The 24675-nt window shown below is 41.9% G+C and overlaps 1 protein-coding gene across 4 annotated transcripts in view; it reads left to right on the top strand.

The window, feature by feature from the left end:
• drosha (ribonuclease 3 drosha) overlaps positions 1 to 24675 on the top strand; it is a 268462-nt gene that overhangs the window by 9132 nt on the left and 234655 nt on the right. For all 4 annotated transcript variants that reach the window (XM_050196330.3, XM_055063089.2, XM_055063088.2 and 1 more), the window contains exons 3-8: positions 578 to 670; positions 2176 to 2236; positions 6041 to 6142; positions 11394 to 11762; positions 16095 to 16230; positions 17912 to 18068. In XM_050196330.3, coding sequence (XP_050052287.1) covers positions 578 to 670; positions 2176 to 2236; positions 6041 to 6142; positions 11394 to 11762; positions 16095 to 16230; positions 17912 to 18068 — 918 coding nt within the window. The remainder of the gene's footprint in view (positions 1 to 577; positions 671 to 2175; positions 2237 to 6040; positions 6143 to 11393; positions 11763 to 16094; positions 16231 to 17911; positions 18069 to 24675) is intronic.

The raw sequence follows: 24675 nt of genomic DNA, 5'->3' as shown, positions 1-24675 counted from the left end.
GTGATTTCGTTTATCTCAAAACTCTGCTTGTCTCTAAATCTTTTCCGGTTTTAACAGCTTCGAGTTAACAGGGCTTTACTGTACGTCCTTGTTTACTGCACACAGCCTCAACTCCATAGCACCTAAGCTTGGGCAATATGGGCTGTGCCTGCTGCCTGCAGCAACCCAGTGCATAGGATATACAGACTTATTTTATTATGTGGACTAACTTTATTATGTGGACTAGCTAACCTGCACAGAGTTTGTTCCTCAATAAAATTCAAACAGCGCTAAACGACAGGACCAGAATGAGGAGGAGACAAACACGGCGCCATGTTTGTCTCCTCCTCATTCTGGTCCTGTCATTTAGCGCTGTTTGAATTTTATTGTTACCATGCAACACCAACTCGCCCAATCCGCTGCCCTTCTTTGTTCCTCAAGTTGATTTGCAATTTCTGTTGAGATTGACAATGTGAAGCAATGACAAAGACACCACCTCGTGTCTTTGTAGTTTGTGTGCTTGCCTGACATAAACTGTATGGAATCTGCTCTTCTTGTGGGTGGAGTTGGCCTGTAATGCAATTTATCTGTTGCACAGGCATGCTCCGTTCACAAGGGCAACTGCCATTGCAGGCACAGCCACAGTGGAACACATCCTGTGTCCCTGTTCTTCCAATCTCTTCTTTGTCTAGTAAGTGTCTTTCTTTTTTTTATGAATGAAATGGGCACTGTGAATGTACAGAGCCAAACATCTGTTAGATTATTTTGCATAACTTACTGTTCTTTCTTACCAGTAAATTACAGTGAAAAATCTTTATATCGAACACTGCTGTGATCACAAAACAATTCAGTATTGCCAAAATTCGGCATAAAAAGTTTCTAACGAAACGGGCCAATGAATACAAAGTTTTCAAGGTTGGAAGCTTATAATTGAACAAACACTTATTTAGAACATTCAAACCATTTATTGAAGGGAGAACAACTGCTGCAGAAAGGCTTGTTTCTTGTAAATACAGTCACAGATGGATAACTCGTTTTCAGCACAGGCCACATACATATAATAAGTCTGAATAATCAGGAGGCTAAAAACAGATTTGCCAAACTATTATTTTCATGTGATTAGCATTCTTAGCATACTTCATGCACTTTCCAGGTGCTGTCTATCTGTGTCTCTAACTGTTTTCCCACCAACCTGCGTCACTGAGTAGTCCATAGTCAAATGGGTAGGGCATCGGGCTGCTGTGCTGAGAAGGAAATGGATGAAGTGCGATTCCACGTGGAGGTAACTAAACAGTGACTGAAATCGCACAAATTCAAAACAAAGTAAATATCTATGAAGGAACGTTACTGGCCGCACTACCCAAGTTTGGCAATTATTTTTTCGGAGAGGGCAATCAGTAGTTGCTCATACTGCCATCTTGGGTTGTGACTGCTGCTTCTATGATTAATCTTGTACAATCATTGTGATGTTTGGCTGTAACACTCGCATCTTGAAACTGTGGAACGCAACCACATTGAGTGCAATGCAGGACAAGGAAACCCTTTGGGCCTTTTTTGCCTTCAGATTGTGTTCTTTCAGCCAAGTGTTCACACATCTTTTGGTGCGCTCTACATACCATAGTCCACAGTAGAGAGGGATATCATACACAACTCCTTCAGAACAATAAAAAAAAAATGGTGTTTATACTTACCAAGCATGCATTCCTTTCTTTTCTATCTAGTTATGGTGTGCCACATAATTATTGTGCGGTTCTGGAAGGTGCCAATTTTGACATTTGATTGGAAGACAGAGAATGAATTACGATAAAAGGGATTTCTCAGTGGCTTAAGTAGAGGTGAGGGTGAAGTAAGTAAACAAGCAAGGAAATATAAAATAAAGAACACGATCATAACTTTCTGATCAATCCGCCCTCGCGCATAACTCCCATAGAGAATTTATAGCTTGCCGGGCATCAGCCTGACGGGGTGGCACAGTCCATGCCTCCGGCCCGGTAATGCCACATCCCCTTCTTTCTTGCTATCACAAGATTAGTTCAGTCTTGCAATAGGTACCTGACTGTTGGATGAGCACCAACGTTGCAATGCGCATGCAAGTTGTAACCTAGTCACTTTTGTGGCTGCCTGGATTTCAAGAACATTTGCTTAAGAGCCAAGCATTTGTCAGTTAGCTTATTTGCATAACATTTCCTTTGGCAGGTCAGTATCGCAGCTATCAGGCTGCTGCTCTACAACAGCTGACAACTCAAGCTTACTCAAGGTGAGAATGACTTTGCTCCTTGTGTCGGATGGTAAGCAGCAATCATTTCATCACAGCACTAATGAGAATTGCTTTCTGTATAATCTCCAGAATGGGCATTTTGACCAGTACTAGAAGCGGGGTATGACATCACCATGTACTAGCTTAGCCTCTTCCGTGCCAACCTTTTTTTTAGATAACCACCAAAGTTTTCAAAACTTTTTTGACTGATTCATTGTAACCAGATTTCATTATTGCAATATCAGCAGTTTATTTGTTGTTATTGGTTGTCATTTACTGGCACTTATTATTGTGATAGCAATTATATGGACACCCAAGGCAAATTTTTGCCGTAGCTGTAGTGTTCCATATAAAGTCCAAGTACAATAACATCACAGCTGTATGCTGTAGGTGTGAGCAAAAGCTTGCGACGATGAACCGAGAAGGATGGTGGCTTGTTGCAGTGGTGTCTTCTAGTGCTTGCAAGGGAGGAAGGCAGGGAAAGTGTACACCTTCTCACGTGTGCAAAGAGGGAGGAGGGGGCAGGTTAGTGCACATCTTCTCCAGCTGCGGCGGCTGAGTGCAGCAGCGCACTTTCTATCTTGGAGGCGATCTATGCTGGGTTTGAAGGCTAGCCAACCGGAGATAGCTGATGGCTTCGCATGCGCTATGTTCTCGCGCACCTAGTTCCCGTTGAAGCGAGAGGCAGCACGAAGGGGAATTTGCTGGCCGCTCTTCATCACGCCAGCGTTTTATTGACAGCGTGTGCCTGCGGTCATCGAGTGAGACGTGCTCATGTTCGACTTTGTGCATGTGACCACGTGCTTGTTAATTTAGTTAGTAAGTGAATGTTTACGGTAGTTATGCAGCTGATAAAACGACTAACCTTACTTCATGTAGCTGTCTAATAATTTGCTATTGAAATCAATGCTTCACTTGTTGGGCAAAACTGTGACTTCTTTTTTTTATGTTCTTGAGTTGCATATATGCAAGGCCAAAAAAAGTTTGTATGTTGTGCGGTACTTCTTGAAACAGAAGTCAAGCATTGTTTTGTTGTCCTCTGTGCGGCCCATTATTGCTGCTGACGGTGAGGAATAGAAATCGTAGAGGTGCCAGCATCAAAGCATTTGTGGTGAGCCGCCTCAATTTCGAGACAGGCTGCGAGAGGCTTGAACGCTTCCTAACAATCATAAGTACTAAGTTCTAAACAAGACTCGCTAGAGCTTTCCAGATCTAATTGTTTACTTGAGGTAAAAGAACATTCTGAAACACCACAATTTTGGCATTGCAAGAGGTGGCTGTAGTCGTTGCAGACGCCTCGCTCAGCACCACAATTTTAAGGCCAGAAGAGCCAGTCTTCCTCTTTGTTTCCGCCTACTGCACCCACAACAAATCATTTTTCTGTGAAGCTGGTACCACTTTGCAGCATTCACACCAAAAGAATTAAAAGATTGCCACTCAGCAGATGAAAGGAAATCCCCAAGACTTGTCACTGGCATATATTGGAGATAACACCTGTAGGAGTGAAGCTCTTCCTTGGCATGGAAAGGGTTGAAGGGCCAAAAAATACCTGTACAGTTATATTAGTAACTTGCCTTTCTACAATACCAGAAAAGCTACTCTTACTTGGAGAGGAAGGCTTGGTAAGCCAGAAAAAAGACAGATTGTGATGGCACTTTGAAGTTTGTGCACTAGCTCACTGTCACGTCATGGAATTCGACAGCGTCTGTCTTGCCCTTGTTAATCTTTTGTTGTGCTAGATGTACAACATTGTAAATTTTGAGAATTTCGTTTGCGCCACAGTGGCACCAGTGGAAGAAAATTATTTGAAATTTGTGATGTCGCACTGACACACCAGCATTAATGTTATGGCTGAAAATTTAAAAAAAAAGAAAAAAATGTAACTTTAGTTTTTATTTTCTATTCTAGCAATCAACCTCTTACTTTTGAAAGAATACTTTATCAGTTGAAAGTGAAGTGTTTCTCTTAACTGGCCCTTTAACATTTTTCGGCCTGAATTTTTTTTTTCCTTAAGAAAGAAACTGTTCTTTAATTTATTACTTCTAGAAAGCAGTAGGAATAGGACATAATTTTCCTAAATAAACGTTTAGTTGTGTTTAGTTGCATGTAAACAGTCCTGTGAAGATGCTTACAGACACCCATGTTCGCTACTGTGCGTGTGAAATTTCGTTCATTTTTCATTCTTTCTTTCAATTCGTCATCCCCTTTCCCTCATTCAGGGTGTCCAACCGGACCCCTGTCTGGTTAACTTCCCTGCCTTTCCTTGTTTTCTCGTTTAGTTGCATGTGAGCTGCAAATTCATTGTTTATGTAAAGCTTTAGGCAAAAATCAATTTTGAATGTCTATATAGCAGTGTGTTGAAATGTACTAGTATATTATTACCTGTGGATTTCCTCTATTTTATTAATTCATGAAGACCTCTGTTACTTGCACACAAAGCTTGCAATGTCTTTCTCGCGCAGTCAGCTGCCCACTCGGCAAAAGGGAACCAGAATATTAAATGTACTACCGAGCATTCTTCGTTAACGCTTTGCTGCCATGGCATATGTCTTGGCTGGGGTTTCCTGTAATGCTGTCACAGACTGTGCCCATGCTCAAGTGGAACAGTCTGTACTGTCTGACATGCTCTGTGATGACAACCTTCATCCGGTGGGCCTATAGACATCTTGCCAAAAGTGCTGACATTCAGGTCTGATAGTCTGCCATTTTGTTCCACCAGTGTCCCAAATGCCACATGCTTGCACTTTCCCTTGACGCTCATTTGGATGTTGCATGCTTCTCCACGATGCTGCTCTTCAGTTACAACAGCCCCCCCCCCCCCCCCAAAAAAAAAATGCATGAAATTTGAAGCAGATATACCAAATAAAGAAGACGTGATGGAGCTGTTCTATGTCAGTTCATCTAGTAAATGTGTACATAAGTGAATATTTTCATTCAATAGTAGAAGTTTTTGCCTTTTTGCTGGTTCCTGCTGGGCTAACTTTGGCAAGAGAGTCTGTTTTTTATTTGGTGACAGTCTCCATGCGTGGAATGTTGCTTGTGCTTTTGTAACGCTCAGTATCGCCACTAGATTTCATCTGGTGGAGTGGTTGCACATAGACAGGCAGGCTATGAAATGCACTTGAACTTCACAAACCCTGTATTGTGCGGTGTGAACTTATGTTGTCCACTAAGGAAGGAAGCAGCTCCACAATAATTGTGACTGGACAGATGGCACTTGCTGTATTGACTGATACAGTTGACATATGGGTGGTTTTTATATGCTGTCGTTGCACAGTCAACATGAAGCAATGGTTATTGTGATGATCCTAGAATTTTTGTGATGCATGGCAGTGAGCATACAATGAATGTGACGGGCCTGTTTTGCACCAGAAAAGAAATGGAAAGTGTGTTAAGTAAAAAGTTATCATAACTATAATGTATTATTATACCTGCATGTACAATCTCAATATGGTCTCAGAAAGAGTCTGGCAGTATTGAAAATAAATAATAAATAAAAGGTAAATGCACATAGCAGTATGGTTTCTGTCAATGTGTTGTCAACAATAAATAGTGTGTTCCCGGAGCTGCGTTTTTTTTTTTTATTGCCCCCATTTTCATAGTGGCAGAACTCATTTGTACTAATTTCTGCATATGGTTCGAAAATTATGTATAGAGATGGGGACACAAGTCCTGGATCTATTCGGTAGAGTCATTGTTTGTTGCAGCATGTGCATCCTCACTGCATCTTTACATGTGTGTGTCATGACTAGGAAACAGCAGGAGAGAGTACATTTAGAGACTATGCACTGTGTATGTTTGCAGCACGTCTAGTCAGGCTTGTGCAAGCTGGAAACAAGCAAATACCAGTGACATGAAAAGTAGCAGTATGGAGAGACGCAGGAGCTCCTATCGCAGCAGGGACAGGTATGGTTTGTTATATTTTTTTCTATATTGGTTGGGCTCTGCACATTCAGCTTTTGGCCACTAGTAAACCCGTGAGCAAATGTACACAGACCACAGGCTCACAGTAAAAACTGCATTTATTCGTAATTCAGATACATGAACTGAAATTGATAAGTGTACTGGAAAGTTCGCAATGCCAGGCTTAGGACTGCAGTCAGATGGAGAAGAAGATTGGCTTCATCACTGAATTCCTGGTCCATATGTTTTTGCTCAGAGAAGTACATTACTGAACAAAACTTGAACAGAACCTGAAGTGGAATACAGCTGAATGAATGACGGATGGCGATGCTGCTCAGAAGTTCCCGCAGTGGCTCGCAGTAAGTCATTAATTGTGACGGCATATGCTTGGGCTTAAGTTCATATTTTATTGCGGAAGTTAACCTACTTTCTATTCTAAAGGAACCAAAGACTGAACTTAGAAAGTTCTGGGGCCTTTTACAGAGCCATAACGGCTGAAATACGAGAAAATAGTACTGAAATTCATGACAGTGCTTGCACTTAAATTTTTGTAGTGGAATACCTGTTCAATGAAATGTTTTGATTTTTTTCGGAGGTAGCGCCTATTAGATGGCAATACATTTTGTATATCTCATAATCCTTGTCACATTTTTTTTCTTAGTAGATAAAAGCATGACTTTACAAACTTTGTTCAATTTTATCCCACAATCTTGATTTTGGCAATCTATATCTTTTTTATGAACACATTTTGTTAATAAAACTTTTATGCATGAAAAGTGCATTCATTCTGCCTTTTGTTTATGTGTTACATATGAAAAAAAATTGAGCGCAGTAGTTCCTTCAGAAAAGAAAAATCAGGCGTAACCTACAATAAGTACCTATTTCCCCCGTCGTAGGGAAAGAGTTAAGCGAGAATGAGGCATGTATATTTGTATATCTTGACCACTTGCTCACAAAAGATGGGCAGCATTCATTAGTTTTCCAACACCTGCATTTACTATTATTCTTTATGAAAGGGCAAGCTTTAAGGAAATGTCGGGTTTAACCCAATTTTCGTAAGTTTTGTTCGGGGTGTAAAAAGCGAGAGTTAGGGGTTTTACCCGAAAATGAAGGACTGTGTGTATATGTAGAGATAGGCATTTTAAGTTTCTACCCAAAAAAAGAATTTTTCATTTAATATCGTGTTCCAAATTAACTTTCACTGTCTTTTTTTCAGTAGCTGTTTTTTTTTTTTCTGGTATATAGATTATTTACTAATTTTATTGACAATGAAACATACTGTACGATAGCAGATGTTGCACTCCAATAACTGTATTACATCCAATACACACAATAACAAAGAGAGAGAGGTGATAAGGGGAAGGTAGGGAGTTTAACCAGGCTGAGGCTGATTAGGTATCCTGCTCTGAAGAAGGGCAAAAGGGGTCTAAAATGTGAGTAAAAGGAGAAAGAAAAAGTTTGCAGTGCACGCACACATGCTCAAGTTCAGTCTGTCATGAGCTGTTATATGGCTGGTGGATTTCGAGAAATGCAGCAGCGCTTGTGTGGCTTTGCACATGCATGAGGCAACAGTCTTAGTATCTCTTCTCTAGATGGCCTCTCATGCAAGTGCCCTAAAGCTGTCTGGAGGGCAAGCCTCTGATTTCGTGTGATGGGCAATTGCACAACAGGTGCTTTAAAGTTTCTTCGGTGCCTTGTCTGTTACAGTTGCCAATGTCCACCATTCCAATTTGGAATGAATAGCTGTTCATAGAAAAAGCGCGTATTCGCGCACAATACGGTAAGGTTTCTTTACGTCATGTAAAAGTGCGTATAAGTTCTATTTCATACAGTTAACTGCCGTTAATTCGTCCCTTACAGAACCATCAAAAATTGATCGATTTGGCAGTTCAAATACAGAAAAAGGTGTGAAAACACACTGCTGATTTGTTTGGCAGTATTTGCTCCATTCTAATATGCCCCTGAGTCAAATGCACACACATTTTTTGTGTCCATAGTAGAAAACTAATGCACAGATAACATTTAAAGCTCGTAAACAAAGTAGGCATCAAATGCGTGCACCCGACATTTTTAGCAAGAAAAATGGGCAAGGGTCTCATATCTATATTGCACAGTGTAAGAGTTGGGGTAGGGCATGTAAAAAGGGGTAGCTTGCCCATGCCATCTTCTGACTCATCCACGCTGAGGACATCAGCAGCCTATTTTATGTCCACTGCAGGACGAAGGCCCTCCCTGCTATCTCCTACCCTTGTCCTGCTCCAACCGATTCCAACTAGCACCCGCGAATTTCCTAATTTCATCGCTCCACCTAGTTTTCCGCCATCCTCGACTGCGCTTTCCTTCTCTTGTCACTCATTCTGTAACCCTAATGGTCCGCCGGTTATCTAGCCTACGCATTACATGACCTGCCTAGCTCCCATGTTTTTTTCTCTTATGTCAATTAGAATATCGGCTATCCCCATTCGCCTTCTGATCCAAACCGCTCTCTTTCTGTCTCTTAACGTTATGCCTAGCATTCTTCGTTCCATCGCTCTTTGCGCGGTCCTTAACTTGTTCTCCAGTTTCTTTGTCATTCTCCAAGTCTCTGCCCCATACGTGAGCACCGGTAGAATGCACTGATTGTACACCTTTTTTTTTTTCTTCAAAAATAATGGTAAGTGTCCAGTCAGGAGCTGACAGTGTCTGCCGTATGTGCTCCAACCCATTCTTATTCTTCTGTAAATTTCCTTCTCATGATTAGGGTCCCCTGTGATTAGTTGACCTAAGTAAACATACCAATTCACAGACTCTAGAGGCTGACTGGCGATTCTGAACTCTTGTTCTCTTGCCCAGTTATTCATCATTATCTTTGTCTTCTGCCTATGAATCTTCAACCACACTCTTACACTCTCTCTGTAAAGGTCCTCAATCATTTGTTATAACTTGTCTGCAGTGTTGTTGAATAGAACAATGTCATTGGCAAATCAAAGGTTGCCAAGATATTCGCCATTGATCCTTACTCCTAAGCCTTCCCAGTTTAATAGCTTGAATACTTCTTCCAAGCATGCACTGAATAGCATTGGAGAGATTGTGTTTCCATGTCTGACCCTTTTCTTTATAAGTATCTTCCTACTTTTCTTGTGTAGAATTAAGGTAGCTGTGGAATCTCTGTAGATATTTTCCAAGGTATTTACGTAAGCGGCCTGTACTCCTTGATTACGTAATGCATCTATGACTGCTAGTATCTCTACTGAATCAAACGCCTTTTCGTAATCTATGAAAGCCATATGGAAAGGCTTATTGTACTCTGCGGATTACTCGATTACCTGATTAATGGCATGGATGTGATCTATTGTAGAGTATTCCTTCCTGAAGCCAGCCTGTTCCCTTGGTTGACTAAAGTCCATTGTTGCCCTTATTCTATGGAGATTATTTTCGTGAATATTTTATATAATACTGTGAAAGTAAGCTAATGTGCCTAGAATTTCTCTATTCTTTAACGTCTCCTTTTTTGTGGATTAGTATAATGTTTGCATTCTTCCAATAAAGAGGTCCTATTGAGGTCACCATAAAGGTCAGGCACAAGTATGCTGACTGGTAAAGTTTGAATTATCCAGTGAAGCTCAAATTTAGGATCGCAATAACGAAAGTTTGGGCCATTAGAAATGCATGGGGCCAGCCGGGACCATAGGTTGCGATCGAAATAGTGAATTAATCGGAGTTGATTTAATGAAAGTCTAGTGTATATGGGTCCATGATATGCATGCGCTGGTTATTGAACTCCGGTAAGCTATTTCATTTGTTTCAAATAGAGGTCCTGTGCAGCGTCTGTCCCCGACTGTGGAATTGATGTGCTTTTGTTTTTTTTTATGTGCCACACAGGCAACTTTGTTAGCACTTTCATTGCTCATAATGTTGCACTGCCCTGGTAGCCACTGAATTCTTATGTTGTGGCCTCTGTGAATTTTCAAAAGCAGTCTAGCAATGCCACAACGCCATATGACGATGTGATTATGCAGGCATTAAGAGCGAGTGCATTTGATATTTGAACATAAATAGGATGAGATTTTATTTGTAACATTATTTGGTATACAGCTCCTAACGAATAATAGAGAGAAAAAGAATGACTAGGTAGATACAACTCCATGTTACTATCGTTTAACTTGCTCAGTTCATCCACTGCAGTGACTGCAGCACACAAGTTGCAAGGACCTAAGTGAGGGCTCCTCTGCACCCTCTGCGTACCGCCTCTCTGCTTCTCATTTTCTTTGCAGCAGCACACAAAACAGACATAAATAAGAAAAAGAAGTAAAGATAGCCTGTGTGACAGGCTGGTGTGTGACATTGGCCTCACGAGGCTCTTTGCATCAGAGGGAGTGCTTGTAAGCTAGCAGCTGTGCATGTTCCAATCACTGTTTTAGCGGCCTGGCAAATTTGCTTTCACTGGCCCTTTTTGGCTGAAATTGAATTCTGCAAAGAAAAAAATATTGTCATACTTTCGTTATATTTTCTTTTAATGTTTGTTTAAACTCTTAACACTATACTTTAAATATAGGCATTCTAGACACTGTGCTTGATGCTTCAGTATGTCCGAGCCTGTTAATGGGCTTAAGTTTTCACCTGCTCAAAGGCCTTTCAAACTTTTTTTTTTTACTTTCAGTTGAATACACTGAAAAGAATATTTGATGGTGTTACTTTTTCTTTCTTGTTGTATGTGCAATCTGGTGTTCTTTTTCTTCAGTCATATACTTGCATGCACCAGAACTTGCCGTATTCATTTTTGACTAACTAGTGCTGCATGTAGCTGTAGCTCCATTATCCAAACATAATGTGGGAACTGTTCTTTCCTGATTAAAGGGGATCTTGGGTCTTGTACTTACTTTTACTTTAGATTGTATGTACTTTTTGATACTTTTCCTGTCATTGTACCTTTACATTTGACACCATGAGGCAAAGCAGGCAGAAAGTTGCAGCTGAGCGGAACACTCTGCATTAGGCAAAAGGATAGAAAGTTGGGCAAGTGTTACCGTACCAACTCGCCCAACTTTCTATCCTTTTGAATCATGTCACTGCGCATTAGCCTTGCTCACCCTAATGTAACATGTGTAATGTGTTGGTAAGGTATTCAAGTACCTGCAGTGGGAGGGGGGGCTTTCAAATATTGTCTGCATATTTTTATGTCTCATATGCTAACGCTTGTGATACATTTTACAACATTAAGAGAGAGGCTGCTAGCAATCTTGTAAGCAACAGTGTGCTTCTCCTGTGCTGGCAGGTCACGGGAAAGGCGAAGAAGTCGTAGCCGGGAGAGACACCGCCGGAGTTCGCCTGGTGGCAGGCGAGATGTCCGATGGCGCTCACGAGATGGTTCTTCAAGGCGGCGTAGTTCACACCGAAGCCTGTCACATTCCCATTCACCGTCTTCGAAAGACCACCATCGTGACTCATCTCGCCCAAGGTCATCTAATTACAGTGGGGCTTCATCACTTTCCCACTCTTCACGAAGGCTAGATCGACATACAGACCGAAAACGTGACTACCATGAAGAGAGACGGAAGAAAGATGGAATTGAAGAGAAGGAGAAGAGGCGAAGCAAAGGCAGGAGTGCTTCAACAAAAACTAGCAGACAGTGTCCAGAGGAAGGGTAAGCAAAGAAAACAGTGCTGCACCTTTTTCGTTGCAAAATGTGTACTGTTTGCGTGAGCAGAATCATGGGAACCAAGGGGCTCGATTTTTAGTAACAACCATATGAAGCCAGGAATGATGCCAAGAAAATCATAGAGGAAGTCAACTATTTTTTCATTTCTACTTTTGTTTCCATATTCCTTTATATTAAGGATATGAAACTTATGGCAATTTAAACTCTTTCCTTATTCCTGCATTTAAATTTTTAAAATTTATGTAGATCCAACGCACATGTTAGAAAATAGTAAGCACGAAGTTGTGGGCTTGCTTCCGAGTCACTGAGGCTACATTCTCATGGAAGTGGAACGCAGAAACACTTGTGTACGTTAAAGGGCCCCTCACCAGGTCTGGCCATTTTGAGAGCTGACAAGCGCAGAGCATACAATGCGCGATAACTATAGTGTCTGCAAAGTATTACATCGCTATGCGCCGCGGAAAGATCTGAAATCTCAAACCGAACGGCGTTTGCCCTTCTCTTCGCAGCTGCGTGCTCAAAGCCGGAGGGTGATGTGCTAGTGTGCCTACGTACATGTGTTTGTGCTGGGACGTCACTTGTAGTGACATGTGACTTCGAGAATTATTCAAGGCAGCATCTTCTGTTTGTGTAATCTATTGCTTGAATAGACGAATTAAAGTTAAGAGAAATAATAAAACACACAAACCGAATGTCTGTGTGTTTTTGTTTTATTTCACACCGCAGCAAGAGAGATGTACATCTGTTTCGTCTGCTTGGTCCCATGTTGTCCACTCGCGCTGCAGACACCAAAACTATGTCATTTTCTACCGTGTTCCAGCGCATGATCATGCTCTGTGATCCGCTTGTGTCTGCCTCAATATTCGTGTAGCACTGACTTATACCGCTAGTCAAATGCCCTCGTGCACAGCGCGCAAATGGGACAGTTGCAACAGATCGCGCACTCCGCCGTCAGCAGAAGTGCCCCATACCGCGAGGAGAAAAAAATAATGAAGGCAGGGCCCACGCTGTAAGTGTCATGTGATCCTTGAGCTCCGGTATGGAAGAACGCAGGGAAGGAATTTCGCTTATGGAGGCTAGACGGAGCAAGTGGAGAGAGTGGCTCTCTCGGCAGTGGCGTTCGCCTCCTAATATCATGGTTTCGCAGCACTCAAATATTTCTATCTTCTATCTCGGCTATTAATTAACCGATATGAAAAATTTTTCCGACAGAACCCTCCCTAGAGGACACGTAACAACTGTCAGCATATAACCGAGATTTACTGTGTGGCCTGAAGGCCCCTTTAAAGGATTACCGATAGCAATTTTTTTTTACTTTTATGCTTTGATGAGTAATAATCAGGGAATGAAACAGTAAATTCTCCGACATGACAAATAATTAGTGATAACAATCTTAATGATGATTATCTCTGGTGCAAGTTCAAAACGAGCATCAAAAATTGTAGCTAGCCAAGCGCCACACCATTGTTGCGACTGACTGGACATGTTATCATGTGGGCTCACAAACCAGTGACGTTGAAGACCAAGCTTGTTGATTTGCCAGTCACAGCATTGGTCTTCTTGTCGCCAACGTGTTACGCTATGTTGTCCACATCAAAATGATGGTTGTTGTCATTGTTAAGTGAGGTCGAGGATTTTGCCCAAATCAGAATCACTGCCATAGTGGATGTAGCAAACCATTTCCAATTAAGCCCCCGTAGAGCAGCAACATGCTGATGGGTCAACAGTCACTGACTGGCAAAGAGAGGTTTTGGCCAAGTCACAAGCACTGATTGTTGAAAGTGGAACTGGGAGACCATGTATTTCAGAGATATCGAGTGAAAGTGGAAAGTGCACAAATATGACAGAGTAGCTATAGTGGAAAAGTGTGCACTCACAAATTCATTGACCCTGGTGTATTGGTGAGCTCTGTGTAACTGTACTGTAGGTGCTACCATATGGCAGAGTATATTTAGTTTCTTAATATTCTTTGTGAAAAGTATGCTATCCGTAAGTTTATTGGGGAGAACAGCAGCCACAGCATTGCTGTAGTGTTGCCAAGGCTTTTGACTGTTAACTAGCCTACTTCTGGTGTTGCCATTATCTCTGATATCTAGCTGCTCTTCATGCTGAAATATGCGCATAAATATATTATCGGAAGCGGCAAATTCACCGTTGTGAACAATTAGGTGCACTGTTAAGAAAAATGCAACTGTTTAGATGTACTTTATAGTTTGCAAACTTTTTTGAATAACAACGATAGTGGCCTCAGGAGTGCTGCTACTTTATGTAAATGCAGTTAACTTCATTTAACATGAACAAGAAGAGTCTTTGAAATCTGTTTGTTTCCTAAATACAACTTAAAAGATGTGCACTGAGTCTACAGGAAACCTAAAGGGTACATTCAACTGGTTCTTACTGCACCCATGCTCAAATTGAAATGCTCGATTTTGACCAGCCTAATAATTAGCATAAACCACTCATACATAACCTATTGAATGTACCATAAGCAGAGTTTTCTGAACTATTCAACTTATGAGAGAATTCTTTTTTAACAGAGTTCATGTTAAAGGAGCACTTACACGAAAATATTGTGACCCGCCTTTTTTGCTTTTTAGAAAGCTCTTGACTCAATAATTATGGTACAAAGCCTCCAATTCTTCAAAAGAGTCACAAATGATTACAACAATTTTGTGAGGTCCGTTCAAAATGTGCTTTATGTGCAGTGCAGCTTTGCAGTGAAAAAGGAGACTATGTATTCACATCACTGAAAGCGGAGGTAGCAGTCACATGATAAAGTCTATGTTTGTTACAGCGGACCCGCGTACAACATACTTTCAGATATAACGGACCATATTTCAACCTTAGTTTGCTCTGCCTATTTTATTATGCAACGAAGTTCGCTTTTAACGGACTGCGTTACAACAGACTATCGCCTGCAGCAGACAAAGTTAGCGGCAACATTTTTCCAAATTGGCCGTATAAAATATACGTTTGCCATGTTGACATGGGCTGACAATTGACTTGCGAGGGTCAGCCAATGATCATGGCTCAATATTCTGCGCGCGAGAGAGGAAGGTGGGGCGGAAATGCGCCGTCTTCTCTTGCGCATGAGGCCCCGGGGTGAGGCAAGGGAGACGGGGGTTTTACTCCGGCAGCTGCTGCTTACAGTGCGGCTGCGGGGCTGCCCTATCTTGAAAGTTATCTGTGATGTGGGCAGAGTGCACGGCCCGCACAGGCCTCATCTTCAAAGCGATCTGTGATGTGGACAAAGTGCGCCCAGTGCCAATAGCTTCGTATGCGCAGTGCATTTGACATTTAGTTCACATTGAAGCGAGAGGCAGCACGAAGATCAATTTAATTGCTGCTGCCGCACTTCCTCATTACAACGTTTTGACAGCGAGTTTCCGCGGTCATTGAGCGAGATAAAACTGCTATCCTTACTTGGTATAGCTGTCCACTAATTTACTATCGCAATCGATTCTAGCAAAACTGCAACTTTTTTTAAAAATCTTTACTTTGGACATTCGTCACTCACTTTTTGCAATAACGTTGTTAGACATCGCGGCCAATGTTTTGGATCTTACGAACTTCAGATAAAACGGATGTTTTTTGTCGGGACTATTAAGGTCCGTAGTAACAAGAGTCGACTGTATCACAAACAACTCAGGAATTTGCCAGTCAGTCTGATGCGATGGTTGAAGGCCATACAATGACCGTGTCACTTAAAAATGCCAAATGGGCCTTTCAGTTGTGCACTTCTCTTGGAACCGCAGGAGAACGCTGTCTTTCCTCTTGTTCAGTCGAGTGCTGAATGGGCATTCCACGCACTATGGGCATTCAGCACCAGCATGCCCATAGTGCGTGCGTGTATGCATCAGTGTTGTCTGGTACCACAAGAGCGCCACATCTGGTTTTACTGACCTTAATAGACTCCATTTTCAAGTTTGAAGCCGTGTTACACTTGGAGAATGTTTTGAACTAGTAGCGTTAAAAGGTAACATAATTATTATACGTTGTGCTCTTGAGGAATTGAGGCCCCATAGCATAATTAGTGTGTTAACAATAAAAAAGAAAAATGAAACATTTTTTTTGTCAGTGCTTCTAGCTTGATCATCTCAATGATTCTAAGCTTCGGTCATGCGATGTAGCAGAGTGCAGGATGTAGTATACAGTAGTAGCTACCTTGGTTTAATCTGTGTAGAACATTAGAGGTTGCAGATTTCACTGATTTTAAAATGGGAATGTGTTATGACTATTGCTTATGTTTGCCATTTAGAAGGGCCTCAAAAGTGCCGGTTCTTTCAAATATGTTTTTATTGTTTCTTTTTTGTCCAGTGATCAGACAGACGATGAAATGTCTGCTAGTCAGGAGCCTGAGCCAGATGACCCAGAGGAGGAAGATTATCTTTTGGAGTCTGCGCGCTGGATTCGTAGCAGTCCTGCAGAACTGTACTACCAAAGAGATGAAAAGGTATTCAACATAGTGTAGCCAGGGCCCGTATTCTGAAACATTCGCATTCCGTGAAACTATCATCTTGGCCACGCCTCCGCGAATGGCGCGTGCAGATTGGGTGTTTTAGCGAAACCGGAATATAAACAGCGCCATCTAGTAGTTCCGGCCTACGTCATTTTAACGTCATGGTGTCGATGGGTGCTCTCAACATATATTGAATAGACAAACACGACTTTTGCCGTTTGGTTAGTGGTGGAGTGTAGTAGAGATGAGAGGTGGTAGTTTATAGTAGTCTTTTTGGTGGCGTCTTACACGCATTGTTTCGCGGTGATATTTGTTGAGTCATTTAAAATAAAATATTTCACACTCCCTTTTCCAATTTACTTTGCCTAAAGCAGCAGTAGCCAACCGTAGTCAGTGCACAGAACCCATGCTGCGGCCACTACACTCGAAAACAACACACCCGCACCGCTCTGCACTTGCACAGTGCGCTCTCTCATGCGATGTCAAGCATTCAAGAGCGCGTGTTGGTCGTGCACGCTGACGTCACAGGTAAGCAGCCGCTTGAGTTATTGAACGTGACTATCGCGGAAGCCAAACATTTCAGAATACGGCCCCAGGGCTGAGGCATACTGATGATACATTTGCTGTGACATAGTTGCGTGAACAAGACTACGGAAAAATGTGGGACAGGACGGAGCGCTGGACTTCAACTGACAAGCTTGTCGAAGTCTAGCGCTCTGTCCTGTCCCACCTTTTTTCCGTAGTCTTGTTCGCGCGAGTAACTATGTCACAGCAAATACATCAACACCAACTAGCCCAACTTTCTGCATTAATAGTGATGATAATCCTGATTGCATTTTTTTTTTCACCTTTCAATTGTCTGTGATTTGGTGTGCATGTGTGTGTAATTTAGTTTATTATTATACAATATTATTATATAGGATGCATTTTAGTGAATACATTGTTTGGTGGGAGTGCCCTTTTGAGAGGCAAACAGCAAATGTTCCCATGTCTTAGTATAGTGTGACACAGGGTGAGATAAACCATCTCTGCTTCATTTCATTTCATATTCACGTTTCCAGTCATCTAGTCCTGGAACTGATGTTAATGGAGCATGGTTCAACCACAGTTTCACACTTCAGACAGAGAAGAAGTAAATTTTTTTTGAATACTTCAGCTTCTTTAAAGGATGGCTTGCTGCAGGCATGAAATTGAAGAAAAGATTAATTCATACTGAGCCTGTGTGCTTTATTTTCTAATTCACAAAGAAAATAACTTTACTCCTTTCTTATTCTGGCTGAAAAGTTTGTAGTCGTTTCTATTTTATAAGGTCCACCAATATTTTAATTTAAATAAGGTAAAAGCCTCTGCATTTTTCACACCACACATGCCACGGTTAATCTTAACTTATATGCAATGCTAACTGTTCAATTTTATTTCACACATCTTGACTGAATCAAGCAATGTTCCATTTCAAATTGCATTGATCACCAGCAATTCCTCTCTATGTTGTCTCTTTTTGAATATGTGCATTTTAATTATATAACATGGTATTTTCTTAATTATTGTTGCTGTGACTGACATGGTGACTGATGTGGCGGTTGCTTTAACTTTTTTTCCCCCTGAGTTCTCTGTCTTTCACAGCTTTGCATAGCAGTGTCGACAATTTTTCCATGTGGTTTTGCTGTGGCTGCAGGTTTCAGGACTTGTGACAGGAACAGCCAAGCTACAGATCCTGCAGGACAAGTTCAGGCATGAGTTGGTGGAACGAGCAGCATGGGTGAAAAGCAAGCAAGAGCCATACAATCCTCCTCCTCGAAAGAACAAGCTCTGCAACCCCAAGTCACATCCCAGTGAGTTAACTTGCCAATCTATAGTGTGCGGATGCGCGACTCTCACGCGTCCCCTGAATGTTGGTTTTCCCGCACGGCTCGCGTGGCCTGGCGCCCGCAGCGGTCGGAGTGGTTGAGGCGCAGTGCGAGAGATGGCGCGAGTGTTGCGCTGCTAACGCCGCCTCACGGCAGGGTTACTTGGGGGCGTAGGGGAGAACAGGCTGCCTCTTTCCCGGCGGATCGGCGAACAGCGTGGACGTCTCGCGCACGCGCCGACCCATGCTTTTGCGAGACCACCTCGCGTGGCCTGCCTTCGAATGCACCACCGTTCGCGTGACCGTACGCCCGAACGACCAGGCGTTGGGATCCAGCATGGGGCTAACATATTCGCTCGCTATACGGTCGCGGTGAGTCGGACTTCTAGATTTGTCGCGCGCCCATCGGCATGTTTTGGGGATAGCAGCTCGGCTAGCAGGCATTGATCTATGAAAGGTGCAATAAATGCCCTTGTGATTGTTTGCATTACTGTGTTGTTGTTCCTTTGTCCCAAGAGTACGGGAGGAGAACCCCACAATAGAAGCTTCATTGGTGGGAGCTGTAAGGATGTGTTTTGCAATGTTTTGTTCAACTTTAGAGGAGGATCGCATTTTTGGTACACAACATTCAGAAAAGCACACGGCATGGCAGCAGCCTCCCCTCCTTCTCCAGTCATGTCCGTGGGATTTTTATGAATATTAAAGTTCGCAGGTTGGCAGGTATGCAAAAGAGAAAATTAATTTCAGCTGTATTAGTAAATTACCCTTCTGCAATACAGTTGACTTCCATTAATTTGACCTTGACGGGACTGACAAAATTGAACGAATGATGCAGCGAGTTGAATTAAACAAAATGCAGAAAATATGCCAAAACACCGCCGATTCATTTGGCAATATTTTCCCAATTCTCACGTACTCCGAATAAAATGCATGCCTACTTTCTATGTTTCCAAAGTAGAAAAAAATGTATAAATTACATTAAAGCACCTAAACAAAGTAGAAATCTAACACGAACCCAATTTTTTTCAGCAAGAAAAATAGGCAATGATCTAATAAGCGTTTCTCAATGGCGGCCGGTTTTCTAAAGTGACCTTCACTGCAGGTAAAGCGTACGAACACCACAAAGGCGGTTTTGGTATCTGGTATTTTGTTCCAACTTTTTCGGAAAAAATGAAGTCGCATGCTAGCATTGGATAAATACCGTAATCAGACGTGAGCAACAGTTATTGCTTTAAAATCTTCCTAGGGCAGGCTGAAAATAGGCGTTTTCGATGGGAGATGATGTGTGATCAGTGCATTCACTGCCCCCTAGGCTCTACCAAGACACACGCTGCCATTAAAGGGGTCGCTATTGGGAATAACATAGGGGTCATGCACTCCTGCATTGACTGGTTAAGTATGAATTATCCTGGGAAGGCCAATTTTAGGATCGGAATAACGAAAGTTTGGGCCCAAAGAAATATATGGGCACCGGCAGGGACCTTCAGGCAGGATCAAATTAACCAAAACATCGAATTATCCGGCATTGAATTAACAGAGTCTCAACTCAACCGAGTTTACTGTACCAAAAAAACCACCCTTGCCATGAGAAGAGAATTGGTAAGCGAGAAAAGACTCAAAAATAACATGGATGGCGATGCCACCTTGGAAATTCCCACACTAGCTCGCTGTGACATCATGGATTTTGACACCATCTGCTTGAGCCTAGTTAATGTTTTAGTGGTTAAGGTGGCCGACATTATACTAAAAGAGCCGAAGACTGTATGTAGCAAATTTCAAATGCTTTTAATCCTGAGGTACAATGGCTCAAAAATACTTTGAAATCTGTGATGTCACACTGATGTACTGGTGCTGTGATTTAGGTGTGAAATTTGAAAAATGAAAGTTTGGCCTTCGTTGCCTTTTTGAATTCAACCCATTACCATAAAATAATTTAAATGGAGTTTTGAAAGAATATTTTTTGTATAAACTGATTAAGTGTTTCTATTTTAGTGTCCCTACTGTATTTTTTTTTCTTTTTTGCCGTGCTCAAGAAATGTTAGTGCCCCTTTATAATTGGCTAGTCTGAGCAAGTAGTGACACTCTCCTTCCCTGCAACACCATCTCTTCAAAACTGAGAACACACTGGAGGGAATGTGGTGCCCTATAATAAACGTATTCCCACAGGGTCTAATAATAATTTAGAGATAAAAAGCTCAATGTTTGCTTTCCCCGTTCCTCTTCAACACATTTTCTCTGCCGATAGCACTGACCTGTTTATTGCTATGTTCTTGCATATTTCTTTCTGCAGTAAGGTGTAACCCTTCAAGGTTATTGTCTGACAAATGTAGTAACAAAGGAGCAGTGACAGGATGGGCAAGATGCATTAACTGCCACTTCCTTGTTTGCTAGAAGATTGGATGGGTGTGCATATGTTGGTTTCGAACAGTTGCCCAATGGCCAGTATCTATGGGCCATCACATCACATTCTTTTATGCAGTATTCTGGGCCTCCTATGACATGCAGTGGATATTTGGTTTGAATGTTCATGTAGCATACTGTAAAACTCCGAGCAAGCCCTCCCCCCCCAAGAAAGACGAAATTATTGGCAAAGTGTGTGTGTGTGGGGGGGGGCGCTATTCCAAAATGACACCAAAATTCAATATGGCGACAACAAAATTTTCCCGCAAGAAAAAAAAAGTAGTGGGCATGGATGAAAAATTTTTTGGAACATAAACTTTATTAGGCCAAAGATTTGTTAGTGCGGTTTGTCACTCTCAAAACCATTGGAAGACTTCTCTGAGTCAGTTGCAGAAAAAAGAGTTTGTAGCATTCCACTTGGAAGTCCACAGTCAAATGTTTCACACTAACAAGAGTTCTGATACAAGTCGAGCTCAGCTGCAGTGCATGGCCACTGACGGTGGACAGTGAACCGCGGCTTGGCCATGCTCGCATCACAGCTGGTGGCGCTGCAAATATCAGAATGTTTTCTTCTTCACTGCTATTACTGCAAGGAGAGGGTAAAGCAGCAACAACTGTAACAAAACCTTGCTGCTGGGGAGCATCGGCGGTTCGTTCTGAAGTGCCGTTTGCTACAGATTCGAAGTGAGCCGGAAAAGGCTTAGTGACTATATCGGTGGCGTGGCGGTGAGTGTAGCTGCGACCACTCCTCTGTCACTGAGTACCCATGTCGCTGTGCTGCAGGGAGATCCTCTGTACTGTGTGACAGGCAGATCGTGCCTTTTTCCAGCAAGACCGCTGTCGACCGGCGATCCGTGAACTCCAAACAACGTGTGGCGAGTTGCCGTGTCACTAACGGGGGACGCGCCTTAAAAATTAAAAAAAAAAAAAAAAAAGCAACGGAAACTTAGTTTCGTCAACTGGATGTGGCAGGCCAGTGTTGCCTGGGTGCGGTGCGTGATAAGGGCGTGGAATGGACGGGGTGGGCTTCACCGGCACAGTGCAGACACTTGAAATTAGCAGTGAAATTGGAAGTAGGGATTGGGGGAGGGAGCACGACACTTGTACGGGTGGGGGCGCTTGCTTTGAATTTTGCAGTAGTCTATAGACCTTTTCATCGGGCAAGGTGGAAATGGCGAACGGCGAGCATTTCCTCCTCTCTGGCTTGGGCGATACGGCACGGTGCTGCTTGAAAGTATTGCTGTCGTGTGCTGCGGAACTGTTTGGAGATGGTTTAGCTTGCATTTTGTGAAATTTACACAACCTCCATTCATTAGGCTTGTGCGAATAGCAATATTTCAGTTCGAAGCGAATTCGAAGTGAATAGTCCTTGGGGTCGAATACTTTCAAAGCGAATTCGAATAGTTGTCAGGTGTCCGAAGAACAAAACTGAACAATTTAAAGTTGTTATATGCAAAAAGTCTTTATTTCTGAGGTTACAACATACAAAGGCATCATTGAAAATCCTGTGATAACATGTCTTAATCAGTAAAAAAATTTCTTTGTATATAGACTAGTTCTAGAAGGTACTCCCTTCCACACAGATAACAACCTACAACACATGCATAAAACATCACAGAAAATCATTTGGTAACACATTTCAAGTAAAAAAATAGAAAAAAAAACTGAGAAAATCAGAGCTCTACATGCAAGTAAAAACTGTTCCTTTCTACAGTTAATAAAATGAAAGTCAAAAATTGTCATGCAGAAAAACTAGTTGCTCCACATGCTGGGGAAGTAGGTGCTCCCTTCTGCTGGTTACAAGGCACCCGCTGTCGAAAATAACCTTTCACTTGTTTGGGTTCCTGGCACTGAAAGGCACCTGCAGGCTACCCTTATAAGGAACGGGTGAAGGTGGCTGCCTTTGCTCTTCCACCATTCGAGCGGGCCCTCACAGTGAGGAAGGAGGGGAGCTCTCAGGTAGCTCTCAACATCATCTTTGATGGAAGGACCAGACTTCATAGTACCATCCGATGCAAAGCTTGCTAAGGCCTCCCACACAGAAGCACACACAGAAGCACCGTGGGAGCTATCTGAACCTGTACCACTCTCACTTGATGTTTCACAGCATACAACTGGCAGTGTTTCCTCTGCTGCTGTGGTGAGAGCAGCGCAGGCCCACTTCTTCTCTGCCCTTGCCATATAGCAGGCATCCTTAAATCTTGGGTCCAGCAACATCGCTAGGGCTGTATCCTCAGATGTCTTGACACCAGGAAACCTTGCCTTGATGCTGCGTGCCAGACTCGAAGCAATTGCCACCAACTCATCTGATTGAGCTGCGTGTCAAGCAAGTACAATGCACTCCAGCAATGGAATAACTTGGGACAACGTGGGATATTTGTCTCCATTTGATAATGACGCACCCTCTCCTTCACAAGTAACTCAACTTAATCGTCTCCCTCACACATTTTTTCTTTTCCCCACAACGCCAGAAGAAATATATAACGTTATATGTCACCTAAAACCCACCAGTGCTGGAATAGATGAAGTTCTACCTACTACCATTAAAATGATTGCCCACCTAATTTCTGATATCATGTCTCATATTACTAATTCGATACTCAAGACTGGTGTGTTTTCTAACGAGCTTAAGCGCGGTAAAGTCATTCCAGTTCTAAAAAAAGGTGACAGTACATTAATACATAACTGCCGCCCTATTTGTATTTTACCCTTTTTCGGCAAAGTTCTAGAGAAATTAATCGCATTGCGTCTGACCAAATATCTCACTAAATTTAATATTCTCTCTTCATGCCAATTTGGCTTTCGTAATGGATACTCCACAGATTTGGCACTCATACATCTAACTGACCAATTAAAAAAAATAATTGACGATGGTCTATTTGCAGGCTCAGTTTTCATTGATCTAACAAAAGCATTCGACTGCTTAAACCATATTATCCTTTTTGCTAAGCTTGAGGCTATCTGTGTTCGTGGTCCTGTGCTCTCATTATTCAAAAGTTACTTATCAAACAGGGCTCAAATAGTGTCTGTGTCTAATGTCTACTCCAGAGAACAAACCACTAACATTGGCGTCCCTCAAGGATCCATCTTAGGACCACTACTGTTTTTGATTTATATCAATGACCTACCTAACTGTTTGTCCTCTACTAAGTGCATTCTGTACGCTGATGATACTGCCATATTTTCCTCTGATAAACACATGTCACTTCTTATTAACAAGCTAAATACTGATCTACAAAATGTTTTAAGTTGGTGTAATGCCAGCCTGTTATCTATTAATGCCACCAAGACTAAATTTGTTGTATTTTCCTCACATCAACAACATTCGGCATTCTCCCCTTTAACTTTCGGCTCACACTCCATCTCTTCCAGTCCATGCTCATCTTTTCTTGGGATTTCTCTTGACTGTAGCTTGAAATATAAAGATCACATTTCTCACATCAAAAAGAAAATAGCATATGGTATTCGCGTTCTAATTAAAACTCGTCCCTTCTTCACACATAATACATTAATCTCGCTATACCACTCATTCATTCACTCTCATATTAACTACGGCATACTATGCTGGGGTAACACTTATAACACCCATTTGGCATCCCTCCAGGTAATCCAGAACCAATCCATAAGAATAATTACAAGGAGTTCATGCTTTGCTAATGGAAAATCCCTACTACATGAAAGCAACATCCTAACCATTTCAGAACTCACCAAATATAATCTAGGAATTTTATTCTACAAATATATGACTAAGGAACTACCATCAATCTGCTTCTCACCTTGTGACCTAATAGCTCATAGTCACACTAGATTTGCACTCAATAATAATTTTCTTCTACCTAAAGTGCGAACTAACTATGGTAAACAGACTGCGGAATTTTCCGCAATATCGCTTTGGAATACTCTACCACCTATCATCAAAAATGCAAAAAATTTATACCAATTTAAAAGAGAACTAAAATCATTCATAATAAATACTTACTGAAACTCTCCTTGTTTTTTTTTTAGTTTTCTTTTTAATTCTTTAATTTTATTCCGTTTTTTTACACTGTCTTGCTGTTAACAAGTGTTCTTATTACTCATATGCTATAAACATGTGTTGATATTACTCTTAGCTCTCATCTGTACTACTGTTGCTTTAAACATTGTATAACATCATAAGTGTCTTTAGCAGGAGGTCCCGATACAGTCTTTGA

The sequence above is a fragment of the Dermacentor andersoni genome, chromosome 1 (assembly GCF_023375885.2).
Source record: "Dermacentor andersoni chromosome 1, qqDerAnde1_hic_scaffold, whole genome shotgun sequence".
Lineage (NCBI taxonomy): Eukaryota > Metazoa > Arthropoda > Arachnida > Ixodida > Ixodidae > Dermacentor > Dermacentor andersoni.
The sequence above is the reverse complement of the archived record's forward strand: the minus strand, read 5'-3'. Positions and strand labels throughout refer to the sequence as shown.